The 13,869-nt window shown below is 35.4% G+C and overlaps 1 protein-coding gene across 3 annotated transcripts in view; it reads right to left on the bottom strand.

The window, feature by feature from the left end:
• ankrd28b (ankyrin repeat domain 28b) overlaps positions 1 to 13,869 on the bottom strand; it is a 68,383-nt gene that overhangs the window by 29,828 nt on the left and 24,686 nt on the right. The window contains exons 1-2 of one of the 3 annotated variants that reach the window (XM_088601580.1): positions 6,241 to 7,988; positions 5,241 to 5,324 (exon numbers count right to left, since the gene is read on the bottom strand). The exons of 1 other annotated variant lie outside the window; for it this stretch is intronic. In XM_088601580.1, the coding sequence (XP_088457706.1) occupies positions 5,241 to 5,324; positions 6,241 to 6,378 (222 nt within the window). In that variant the 5' untranslated portion in view covers positions 6,379 to 7,988. Of the gene's footprint in view, positions 1 to 5,240; positions 5,325 to 6,240; positions 7,989 to 13,869 lie in introns of those variants that run through there. One more of the 3 variants, XM_088601581.1, reaches the window with a different exon arrangement.

Genomic DNA, 13,869 nt, shown 5'->3' with positions numbered 1-13,869 from the left:
GAAATTTAGGTTTTGATGTTTTTAGCAACTCTACCAAACAAGCAAGATGAAAAGAATGACCCGATCTCATTCACTTTCTTTTATTTTTGTTACTATTTTAATGTCAGTTCATATTTTCTGACTATTTGATACACACTATATATAGATGTATATAATACATTTACATGGTTAGAACTTAAAAGGTTAAAAATTACTTTCCAAATTACTTTCAAAGACCTCCCCTGCCTCTCTCAAAAGGGAATGAGTCAATGTTGAGTCTCTAATTCACCACAAAGGAAAAATACTCCATGATTCGTATTTTAAGAATGTAAATTCATATACTTAGCGGTACACCAAATGCTATCAAGAAAAAAATGCAATTCAAGCCATTCATCTGTGTTAGACCAATTGCACTTTAAAAGAACAGGATGAGACTAGTGACGATGCAATGTAAAAGTGTCTCTATAAGACCAGATCTGGCTCCACACTTCAATTACTCAGAGATAAACTGAAAAAAAGTCAATTAGCCAATAGGTATGGAAAGAACAATTGTAGACTTCTACACTACAAATGACTTTTTGAGGGGGCAGTAGAGTGGTGCAGTGGTTAGCATTGCTACCTTGCAACACTGGGAGCTTGGACTCAATTCCAGACCTGGGGTGCTGTCTGCATGGAGTTTGTATGTTCTTCCCAAGTATCTGCGAGGTTCTTCCAGGTGCTCAGGTTTGGTCCCATAGCCCACTGACATACTGTCAGGTTAATTGACTTCTGGGAGTGAATGTGTGCCTGTTTGTATCTGTGTGTACCCTGTGATCCAGGGTATATCCTGCCTTGCACCTGTTGAATCTATTCCTGTTGCCTGGGATATAGGCTCTCTCACAACCCTGAACTGGATGAAGTGAATAGAAAATGGAAAGATAGTTAGAATTTCTATATCTAATTCAGAAGTAGTTTGAGGGGCTAAAAAGGTGTTAATGTTTTTGCATTAACAAGCTACAAAGGACAAAAACATCCCTGCAAAAAATGAGACTGCAGCCTTAATCCAATAAAAAAATAACATCTATGTATCCAAATAAAAACACAGATCAATAAGATCAGAAATCCACTACGTCTGAGTGTAACATCAGAACAAAACAGGGGTAAGTAGCTTTCAGCAGCCAAGGCATCTAATCAATAACACCTGCCAGATTAATGTATTAATTATTCCAAACAAAATACAAGCAAAAAATGTTGGAAATGGGAAATTAATAAAATTTCTGACTTAATTCCTAATGATATGCACAATGCTCAATACTATTTTGGAAGCAGACATCTGTAAGAAAATTGCAGAACTTTTTTTAAAATTGCACACTTTAGTGAATATATAACTTATTGCATTAAGTAATGCAGTATTCAATGCAGTATAATGATGCCAGTATTCATTAAACAATAAAAAAGATGGTAAATATTCAACCAAATGTTATCATAGAAAATCAAGTATTTGCTACATGGCAAACTCATCACTTCAGTTAAGAAATAGGATGAGGCATCAAATGCTGAAAAGAAGAAACAATGTTTAGGCCATGGAGCCTTCTTCGGGTGTAAGGCTCCACAGCCAAAACCTTGCGTTTTCTCTTCTCTTTTCAGCATGAAATAAACCTATTACTTGTTCCTTTGCAGCCTACCCACGCTGACACAGCTATCCACCTGAGGCATCAAGTGTCGTGCTAAAATGTAGCAGATTTTAAATCTTCTTTATCTAAATTACAAGCAGTTAAGAGAAGCTTTTTATAAATAAGTGTTCCTTGGAAAATAAAAAGCTGGATTAATCGCAGTGTAGCTATGGTTTTATTTCACTGATTATTACTTAAAAAATATATCTCTGTAATTGTATAGCTGGTTTCCCTCCTAACTTTTATTATAAAATTTGTCTGCTGAGAAGAAGTTTGCAAGTTTCAAAATACAGAGGATGAAAACTGCAACAAATGGGTACTGATGCCAATTAAAAGCACCTGTTGAATTTCTAACTTATCTTTGAACTACCGCCCTTGAAATAATGTCTACAGCAGAAGAGCAATACTTTTGCTGCTACAATGAAAGGTACGGTCAGTGACAATCTTAACTTCTTTGAATAGGCTTCTGTAGTAACAATGCCAGTGAATTACCAAAGTGAATTTTTTGAGAACTAAAAAAACTTCAAAAGAAAAAATATTTTACAGTTTAAAGCAATCCCATTTCCAAAAGCCCTATCCAGTTAAATCAAAGAGTACATTTCTGCATTCTGTGGAAACAGGATGAGAGTTTAGAATTAGAGCACTTAGAAGATGCTCCACTAAAAACTATACTGTATGAGGAAAGCCTTAATGTTCCGTTCTTATCGATCAGATAAATATCTCAACACCTCAAGGACAATGCTGCTCTGCATACCAAGCACAAATCCAGCAGGGAAGAGTTTTTGTGACTGACCTAGTCATTTTTCAAATAAGACTTTTTTTCTTCTTTCTACATCATAAGTATTGCATAGTTTTGTATACCATATCTTATAATTTGTATTTTGTGTGTATGCTTTCACTTTTAACAATGGGTATGTTGAAATGACGGTTTCAATGACAAACGTTCTAGAATCTTTACTAATTAGCACTTGCTGTGCAGACATTAGCCAAGGCTAATGTTAATTAAGTAAAAAGCCGCGAGTTTCAACTTATATCTGCAGCTGTGTTAGCACTGTACTCTAGCATTTAACACAGGACTAATATTTATTAATTTAGAAATAAAAGCTTAACTTATAGCTTGTAAAACAGATTTTTTACACTGAACACAAAATCTGAATGATGGAATTTCAAGCCTCACATTCAGTAATGTATTTTAGAAACATCAAAATCCCCCTGTCATACAAAGAAAACTACACTTCGGACAGGAATAAAGAAGTCTAGCTGCCAGACAAGGAATGAATAAGGCTAGGCTAGTTGCCAGATTAAATATTAAAGTGACTCTTGAGACATTAAAAGGTACATGGGTTTCCTTACTTATTTTTTCTCTTACAAATTTGATACAAAATGCAAAATACTGCTGCTAACTTTGCTTGATTGGTTTGACTCTTGACTACACCAGTGGACTGTTATTGCCCTGTTTACATAGACACTAACTCCACTTCAAATTCCCTTTTGGTGAAGTGTCATTAGACTGAGCACTCCTCTTTAATCAGATTCAGTGGCTCTGCTAATCCCTTATCAACTCACTCAGTGCTCTGCTCAGTTTCGTTCTTTTACTCAATTTATCAATGACTGGATGGCAAGAAACTTGCTGCGTCTCGGTGTTACTGACCACTTTGAGGTCTACAATGAACTGCCTACCATTTTAATTTCAGACATGAAATTAGGATAACTTCCTTCACAAGGGAAAGAAAAGTACCTTGAAACACATAATGACCGTATATTGGTACTTTCATTGCACACATGACTGATTACCCCTTTGTCAAGATTCGAGGGGTAAAAAACTGCAACGTTGGCTGGAGATGCTGGAGAGTTGGAAAACCAGTGACTGTTGACTTGAACGATTCTGTAAAGCAACTAAAGTGTAACACCTTGGAAAAGACTAAGGTTTTAAATACGGTATTATCTGGCTAAGTGTATTGTCAACAAGACATCCCTATTGCTCATCCCCAATAAAAAAAATGCAAAGTTCAAACATAAGGAAAAAATTTCAATAGATAAAAATATTCACATTTTCACTCAATGTCATATATACCAATAATATATTTTTCAATTTACATTTTACAACTTTAAAGTGTCATAACACGCAGGCGTTAGTGTGAATTTGTTAAAGCACTGGAAATGTTTAATTATTTGAAAACCAATTTACTAAATATAGTATGCTAGAATGCGCATCTCTCCCCGGGTTAGGCAATACTAAACTTATGAAAACTCGACTCCATAAATCCTCCCATGGGCCCCATATTAACATTTTCAAGACAATGAGGTTTTATGTTGGATAAGCAAAGCGCAAACAGTACAGTAAGTTCCTTCCATGGATGAATAGAGCAGAGTAAGCATAATGCAGTCACCACCAGCTTCCACCAGGGCCCCTTTTTACACTTCAGTCTTGCTTTGCTTTCATGCATGTGCGATAACGTTCGCATATCATCTCGCACTTTCACTGAACATTGTCAGTAAGCTGTATTGCAATCTTGTCAGGGAAGCATCCAAATGGTTTTATTTACTATGCATTTTCCTTTGTATATAACTGAACACAAACCTGAACCATACGGTGTGGATTTATTAAATGTACAGTATTTGTAATTAATTCAAATTAATACTGTATATTTTTATGTGTATGCTATAGTTGGTGTTTAATTATTCTAATTAAAGGGTTTTTAAATGTTTCTCATTTGTCATTATTTAATTTCTCCTCCCCTTGTTTAAAAGGATAATTTTCCTTCCACATGAACTGCTAGCTATAATCTCTCTTGTTCCCTACTTCCCCTCCATTAGAGCACACACCTGTTAACCATTAAAGGATAATAAACCCAGGTGAACCTGCAATTCTGTGCTGCTGTGTGGCTGTTTATTGTTTCTTCTTATATATTTCTACTGAAGCTCTCCTTATCATAAAACACAGAGTAGCCAAAATGCATTTACACCAGCAGAAGCCTCAGCAATCTCACAATGTGCTATGATTTAAAGCAGCAAAGGGCCTAGATGCAAAACATATTCAAAACGCCACCAGTCAAGTGAATGCACTAGGAGTAAAAGGGCGTAAAATGGAAGCTCCCATAAAACAAGTCAGATGATTCTGTCTGCAGCCAGAAATGTTAGGAGTGATATTTACAGATCACTGGAGCGGTTTTACATGTCTGGGGTCTGAAGCAGTTGAAGAACAAATCCTAGCTGTCTTCCAACACTCATTTTTTCATCAAATGAAAATTATGGAGTAGGTTTGTAAAAGAAAACAATGTTTACTTAAAAAAATGAATTCTGAATTCATACTTAAGTGCACTGATCAAGTTTGACATTGTTCTGCTTGTTCAATAATACCATATGTCATATGAAAAACATTTTTAAATGCATATTCACACAAGATTCAAGTCAAAATGATCCTTATACTACTACTTATAATGCCCAAAAATATTCATTAAGATGGCATTTGTGAGCAATGCCAAAGATAAAAGTTAATGTATTATTTGGAAACACTTAACCAAGCAAACTACTTTTTAATTTGAAGTTATTTTGCAGCTGAAATTTCACATTACAGAAAATCATCTTCTGTTACACAAGACATGTTACCTGTACATTTACATCTTCCTTCTTAAATATGAGGGAGCGAACTTCATCTGGATCCACATTAAATATAGCTTTCAGCAGTGGTGGCTGAAACAGAGGAGAGAGGAATAAATATATTAATATCCGGTTGACAGGATTAGATGTTAGGACTACCATGTGCCATGGGATCGCTTACGCATCAGTTTGTTGTAGCTGGCATCAAATACTATATTCAGTATAAAAGCAGGAGTTAATCATTTCCAGGAAAATGGACTCCTCCCAGTATAAAATGAGCAGTTCAAAAATTGGACAATGCCAACGCCATTTGTTTCAAATGTCTGTTTTTCGATAGGAATTGTCCAAATTTCCAACAGATCTTCTGTAGAAAATTACCAGAATTATTTTTTTTCATAGTTTGTCTAAAATGCACAAATTATCAACTACAATTTCGGTTTACAACAGGAAGCTGTGTTTGTGCGTGAGCTGCAAAGGAAAAAGTAGAAGTTAATTCCACACTAGAAAGTAAAAAAAGACACCTAAAAATGTTCAACGTCTGAAACGTTGCATTATGTCTTAACTCTTTTTGATCTTTTTGAGTGAAAATTATCTCTGCATATCACTGTATATTTTGCATGCAATAAAAAACAAGGATTGGCCCAGCACGCATCCCTGAAAAAAGCTGACCAATGTTACCTTAAATTTCAATTTAGACAAGACTCGTTGTACTCTTATGAACATCAAATTTCTAATCAAAATATTTTTTTGAGTTCTATAACTAAGACAGTGTTAAAAATACTCATTTTTACAGTCACATTACTAGACGCAGCAGAGTAACACATTAAATGCTCTAAATATTTGAATGTAATTGTCTTATTTACAAGACTAAGACAAAAACACAATCCCTCCAGCCTCTGAGAAAGTGCCACAAAGGCACTGTAACTACTGAACTGTTTCTTTCCAAAACTTCATTTTCTTTAAAGAGCTAGTAAGACAGAAGACATTTTATAAAAGTTACATCTCTCACCTTTCCATCTTGAGCATTTGAGTTAGATGCAGGCAGGGGATAATGTTCCTGAGAAACTTTCGAAACAAAAGTGGAGGGATCATCTTCCTCCTCCTCTAAAACAACAATGCACACTCGGCTCATCCGATCTGCTTTCATGCACTTCTATAATATTCCAAAGTTTCCAATGCACTGCTCCCGCAACAAAGTAAGATACACAGAGCTGCCCAACAAACGCTGTTTTAAGACAGAGAACAGGGAAGCACAGAAGTCCACACTACAAGTTTCATAATTAAAGCACGCTTCAATCAGATGCTCATTATATTAATCAAGAAGGAGAAACAAATTCACATTTTACATTTGAAACCCAAAGGAGCAGAACCTGCACATAGACGGTTCTAGTTATGGATCAATTACTTTGATTATTTTAAGCCAATAGTCAAAGCCACCGAACTCCCCATTCATTCAGAAGGCTGCTGAAAGTAGCAATATGACTCACATCTGCATCCAGCAACTGCGCTGACAATACTCTTCCTGTTTACAAGCTAGTCAGGCACATTAAAACAATGCTAAGCTCATCTGATCCTTTGCATACATGAGAATATTCTTTAACTCTGAGTGCAACCAGTCGTACAAGAGCAGGGATAGTGACACTGCTGATCAGGCTGCCTTCTCCCGAGTGGTTGTTCATCCGCACAGAGTGATCATTGTTGTGGGTGACAGGACGGCAGTCTGTAAACAGCTGGGAAAGCAGCAAGCCATGTTACCAAGACAGAAAGAGAGATCTGAAGCAGCAACAATCGCACAGAAAGCCAAACAAAAAAAAGTCAGGCTGTAGACAAGGTCAGTGCCATTTTCCCATTGTAGCCCTCAGGTCAGATTGTTCCAAGCTGCTCACAGAGGCTTACAAGTCTCACTTGATTATCTGTACAGATTATCCCGCACCTTCCTGCTTGTGCATGCTTCCCTCTTTCAGTTAGCTGACACAAAACAAGATGCTTATGTGCTGTTTTGCCGCTGAGCACGGTGGGTGTACAGCAGATCTGCTACTGGGTAACTGAAATATATTTCCATAAAGTCCAATGAGTCAGTCCATGTGCTCCAGTGGGAATCCATCTACAGTGCTAGGAAGCACATAATTAAACAGCAAACACAGGATATTCTCATAGGCACTGAGATTTCTGTGCTTATGCCCAAGTGTCCCCTTAGTCCTGAAGATGCAGAATTCACTGCAGTTTCCTGTCTAATAAGAGGGGGAGGTGCAGTGCTAGTTTAGTATGCTCCACTTGCAGTAGTGAATGAACTGTTGTGTGTGAAAGCTGGAATAATTACCACTGAGCACTTCCAGCAGAAGCCCTTTATCACTTCAATGCCTGCTTTGATACGAAGCAATAAAAAGGGAGGTTATTATCTTCCGCTTCATTTCTTAAGAAATCCAGTAAAATGTTACAGCCTAGTCCAGTTCCTCAAGCATTTGTTTTAATATTCTTTAGCACTGTTCAAAAACACTACTTTTGCAAGAAGCCGTCCTCTTTAGTATACAATTTCCACTTTCAGAAGCTCGGAGCCTTTAAAATGTGAATTTAACAGTGAAAAAAACAGCAGCTCTGCAGAAGAGAAATCACTATCTTCAGCAATACAGCACAACCAAAGAGCACACTCTCTTTTCTCCTTGATGAACCACCTAGTAACATCACAGTGCTATAATTCCACCCAGACCAGGATCAAAAGATCTTTCAGTAGCTTCTCACTGCCTTTCTCTTTAGAGCTATGTTGCCTTGTAGGCGGATTTCCCAGACGCACAGTCTGCTAGAGGAGTGACTAATCAGCTCGTCCAATAGGACTGTGCAAATGAAAAATGGCTAGGCTTCAATACATATTTTTTCCAGTGGAAACTGGAAACAATCAGGCATCGATGGCAAGTGGTTCTCTAGTCTCCCTCTTTATAGGAGAGTGACTCTCTCCAGCAGGCAGTTTTAACTGCTTTCATATGAACCAGCATGTTAAAGCATTTCAGCCTTACCACACAGTCTTAACTCTTTATAATCTGCAAAAGTAGAGTAGAGCTTATTGTTTTAAAATGTCTCACTACAGCCCCTTCTGCCTTCATTTACAATGAAAACTGTTTTAAAGCCTTCATGTCATTACATTGAGCACTAATAAATCAAATGTAATCAATTCTTAATTGTATAATCCAATACAATATTGAACATTGCTTTAAAAATGTTTATCACCTTCCTTTTGCCAGTACATACTCAAACAACTGTAAAGAATCATTTTTTTATTTTAAATGACAGGATAAAGATACATATTATTAGCTATAAAATAAGTCCTTCACTTTTACAGTACTACTGTTCTCAGAGCATCAAAATTTAAATGCCAGCAAAACAGACTGAAAGCCATTTTTGAGCAATCTGTATAATAAAAATACAAAACAAATCTGAGATAAATAACAATACCAAATAATGTAATAAAGTACAAACCACAAACCAAGTTGTTCATGGTGCCGATATTTATAATTTTGAATAATTAAACACCTTAAAATACATACACTAGAAAACATGGCAATTTCCCTTATCCTATGAAAATATTTTAAAGTAACAAAGGAAAATCTTACAATGGTGATTATATTCCAATAAAAGAAAAAAAGGTTAGATTCCCCGTTTAATATTTGAGTCACCTTACCTCCTTTTGGCACAAAACAGGCAACATGATTTACAAAGTATTTGCAAAATGAAATAATTCTGAAAATAAAATGTATAAAATGCCGAATGTTAATCTATAAAACATTAAAGTGGAATGCAGAAAACCTAAATAAAAAACTGCAAAGGCAATTAGATCACTTTAAAAATAGCAACAACCCAAAGTAATGCACCCTGTCATGCTTATTACAAAAGACTAGAGCCCATGACTCTGAGATGAGACCTTTGAAGGACAGTAGGTGCAGTAAACACGCACAGAAGCTAAACTATGGCTTGCTACTTTACACCTCCAAGAATGTCCGAGGTTAGGTACTAAAAGTCAAATATGACCTTTCGGCACAATTTATCTTACATCCAAAATGCAATTACATTTAATGAATGTTAAATCATTTCTACCACAGGTTAACAATACACCTTTGATCACACTGCCTTGCTTTTTTTGTTTTCTTCACTGACTTATCTTCTCTTTATTGAGGTATTTCATTTCAAGCGTCACATTGTCCGTATTGTTACCATCAAACAGGTTTTTACCAGACTAATAGAAATGTGGTGCTGGTCAAGAATGGAAAAGGGCAGATATATTCAGTGAATATTTTTAGCAAAAACTATATGAAGCCATATACGATTTGTTTAATCAAAAAAGCTGCCAAGACTCTCACCAGTAACAATAATCAAGCTCCCATATTTTGTGGAAAAAGAAAAAAAAATTCAATTAAAAGTATAATTTTCAGAAAGAAATCCCAAAGGGGCTTTCAAATGGGTCATTTTGCACTGTAGTCAAAATACAACAGAACAACTACAAAATAAACTGTACAACCAAGAAATTCAAACAATAAATTATGTATACGACAATTAATAATGAACAACACAAAGCAGTTCAAGCATTTACAGGAAGACTTTGGCATGTTAGTAACTAAGAGTCATGAGGAGGCAAAGGAATTTCAGTGCGTCTCATTCAGAGTTGGCAACAATGGAGATTCCATATTATTGAAACAACAAGGCACCACCCTCCGTCTTTCCTTTACTGGTTACAAGTGTCCTGTTTTAGACATGGATGGTAGTTCTGCAGTATGGTATAGTTTCTCCAAACAAAGTGATCACTATGTCAGTGGAGCTGGTCTTAAAATCAGCAACATGGGTACTATTGCAGTCCATTGAACGCTTTAATATTTGAACTTAAGAAGACAAAAACACTTTTCTAAAAAAGACACCCCAAGTCATACATAATGCACAAAAGTGCTAAAATATTGCATTTTTGGAACAAAAGAGGCTAAAACATTACTTTATAAAAATAAGCAATAATTGTTTATAAAATCTTTAATATGTAAATATCATTACATGCTAAGGCTTGTAAGATAAAGGCTAAAACTGATTTTTCTTTTTTGAAGTTTGGCAAAGGTCTTGATACAATTCAAAATAGGGCTGCCATCTACCTACAAAATACAGTAAGAACTTCACTCCAATCAAACAAGCTAAACACAGACCTCGTCTCAACTGTAAACTGAATGCAAACAAATCAGAAAACACTCAAGTTCAGGAACAGTTGCAAATGCACAGAATTCTTAGATTTGTGATATAGAAGACATAGAAATATGCAACTCTCCGATACTAAATGTTGCAGATGGCCAATGTTTCTCTCTTTAGATTTAGACCACAATTACAAATTCTCGTGTACTAAAGACCCATTTATATTGGGCAAACTAAAGCAATCCGAATGCAGTACCCTGCTCAACAGTACATTAGCAGTGCGCCATACACGTAAGGAGTATGAACTTGCATCTCGGCAGTCCAAATACCAAAGCCCCAACCACTACTTTCCTACTGCTGCCTAAAGAATGACAGAAATCACGAAGAATCCGGATCACTTCAATGTATAAATAAAAAGGCAGAAGAAGACAAAGCCAAATAATTCATTCTGAATACAACTAAAATACTGCCTAATGCTAAAATTGAAGTAATGACATAAACTAAATTCAAACTTTCTTTTTAAAACAAAGCTCTGGAATACATTTTCTGGAAATCATTCAATTTAGTGTAAACTAAACTACAGCCTTAACATAAAATCATATCAATTAGCAGATACAGGTTCAAGTTCTATATACTAATAAAATAATAATGCTATTTATGGTGACAAATACCAATTTGTAGCACATACACAACGTTAAAAAAGATACAGTGATCTCAGGTTGGTTACTTCAGTTATCAGTTGGTAACTCCAACTGAACACATGCAAATTAACATCCATAAAAAAATAAGAAAAACAAAATACATAAGTGGCTCACAAGAACAAATATCAGCCACTAACTGTTCATTTTCAAACAGCCAGTAAAAAAATACTTTACTATAATAGCACTTATTGTACTTAATCACCCTCCTCCTTGCTAGACCCCAGAATTTGTGACCAAGTATTTCCAAAGTAAATTCCTTCAAATTACTTATACACTCTTCAGATGAAATTAGTACTTGTATATAGAATGGGCACATTTCACGGTGGGAAGCACCATTCAACATTAGGGTTGGGTACCGCCTGTGGAAAACATATCGCTGTATACTGTTAACTATTTTGTATTTTATATATGGAGACTTTCTCATTTCATGATTAGTTAAGCATATTGAGTTGTATACAAAATAAGGTAATGAAAATTATGTTGTTTTGTTGTTTTATTGGAATGAAAGAACTAGAAATAACACTGAACAGTGTAACAGAACAATTAAGCAACATGCAGAATTTTGTCAATCATTAAATGATTAAATCTCTCTAAAGATTACCTTCCTCAATTCTTGAATCCGATTTACATTTGTTAAGTCCAAAATGTTCCCAAACATCAGATTTGGCCCTTGTGTTATTGATTATCTCATACCGCAATTTTGTTTGATTGGGAATGCCCATATCGATGAAAGTGAAGGTCGTTCTGAACCAATCAGCTGCGATTATTTTCGCGTGATTTCCAAAATCCCGTCATATTTCTAAACTTTATAGCCAATGATATGCAGGAAATACCTTTAGTATGACTTTTTTACTCACCCTTTTAAAGTTAACAACATTATCACAGTCATTTTGTTTTTATAATCAAATTTGATTTTATGAATGTAAACAGTAGAAAATCTTTGTTAAAATTGAAAAAATAAAACCACTGATGGAAATTGCCGGAAATTACAGAGCTTACCGGTACAGTCTAAAACCGGAATGCAGGTTTTACCGTGCACCTCTATTCAACACTGAATACACATGAAGTTCTACTGGAGAGGCCTACTGTTCAAATTGAAAAAGGCTTCCCACAAAGAACATCTGGCTTAACGACAAATGCAACTGGAAAACTGAGTCATATTTGACATAAATATATATTTTTAAATAAAACTTCAGACTTCTAGGGTGGAGTCTTCGAAGGCATTTTTTTATTTTAAAAAAAGGTTGGTGACTCACATAGCCTTGGGCTTTTCCAACCACAAGAACATATGACTAAGTATGGATTCCAGCTCATTAACTGCAAGAGCATATTTTATTCTTTTCAAACTTAAACTGTTACATGAAACATTTTTCTTCACTTTGGTTTCCTTTAAATATGAATAAAACTTTAAATCTGTAAAACCACTTTTAAAACACGGCTCAATGTTCAGTAAAGAATGAACCTTGAAAAGGTGTGGATGAACACATTACAAAAGTATAGTATAATGGAAAGGCACTTTACACTATCTAAACCTTTACTACTGAGGTAACTCTTAGCTCACCACTAAGCACAGGAACTCTGACAACTTAAAAGTGGATCTGCAATGCTATTTTTATATTTCAGAGTAAGAAATAATCGACACTGGTGAGTGCATTTCAAACCAGAACGAAAGTAAAACATTTACAGTAACATCCACAACCTCCAATTCACATCACAAAATAGACAAGATTTACAAACATAAACAGCCTTATTCTGCGATTCAGAATGAGGGAACCAAACGTCCGGTGAGGTAAAGTGGCCCTATTACATTATAAAAAAGAAGGCTTGTAAATACATCTCTTTTAATCCAATAGCAATGTTGGTCTCAACTTCAAGACGGGTTTGCCAACAAATACAACTTACTTTTGTTAACTCTCCATGTAGGTCACGTAGGAACATTTTTGTGGTGAAAAGCCAGGAAGACAACATGAAAGAGCCTTACGTTTTTTTAACTCCATTCCCAAAAGTTAGAAACATACTTTAGTGATGCAAAAGATCCCAAATTACTGTATCCATAACAACTGCAAAAGCTGCAATCAATACCATAATTTTAGGAAGCAGCCCGTCAGGCAGATTAACAAGTAAATGTAAACAACCAAAATAAATTGGAATTTCCCAGTTACATGTAAGCACATATTGCAGTTCACCTATAATACTAAATAATACAATTTCAGAGTCTGACATGCCATCCCTATTATTTGTATACAACTCATATTTAAAATTCAGACATTAACAATCCTCAGAAAGCCTGTGTCATACAACTACATCACACTTATCTTATAACCTATCGACTTGTAACAATAATTTGAATAAAAGTATAGACTTTAGTGTATGAAGCCATGGGGAATTTGCCTATGTGGAAATAACTATTTGAAAAAGTTATGAAGCCAGCTTCCTGTCCATTGCCATTCCTTCTCCCTGCCCCCTCTCTCACGCTTCTCTAAACAAAGAGCAACAGGCTATGTCCTCTAAAGGGGAAGTTTCTCTTTCATTTATTTTCAATACATTTTTAAATCTGCATGCTGAAAAACTAACAGAAATATTAACCATGTTTTACAAAAATGAGGCTGTCCCACTTTGGATTTTAACAACAGCAATCTTATTCTACTTACAGATCCAGTTAGGTAGGAATTCAGGACTAAAGATCAACACAAATTCTACCAATTATTTGAGATGAGACATGCTGCAAATAATTCACCAAAAAGAAAATACCAGCTGTTAAAGGAGTTTTGCTGCAGTTG

The sequence above is a fragment of the Lepisosteus platostomus genome, chromosome 12, assembly GCF_059453375.1.
Source record: "Lepisosteus platostomus isolate fLepPlt1 chromosome 12, fLepPlt1.hap1, whole genome shotgun sequence".
In the NCBI taxonomy this organism is placed as follows: domain Eukaryota; kingdom Metazoa; phylum Chordata; class Actinopteri; order Semionotiformes; family Lepisosteidae; genus Lepisosteus; species Lepisosteus platostomus.
Note: the sequence above shows the minus strand (reverse complement) of the source record. Positions and strands in the feature narration are given on the sequence as shown.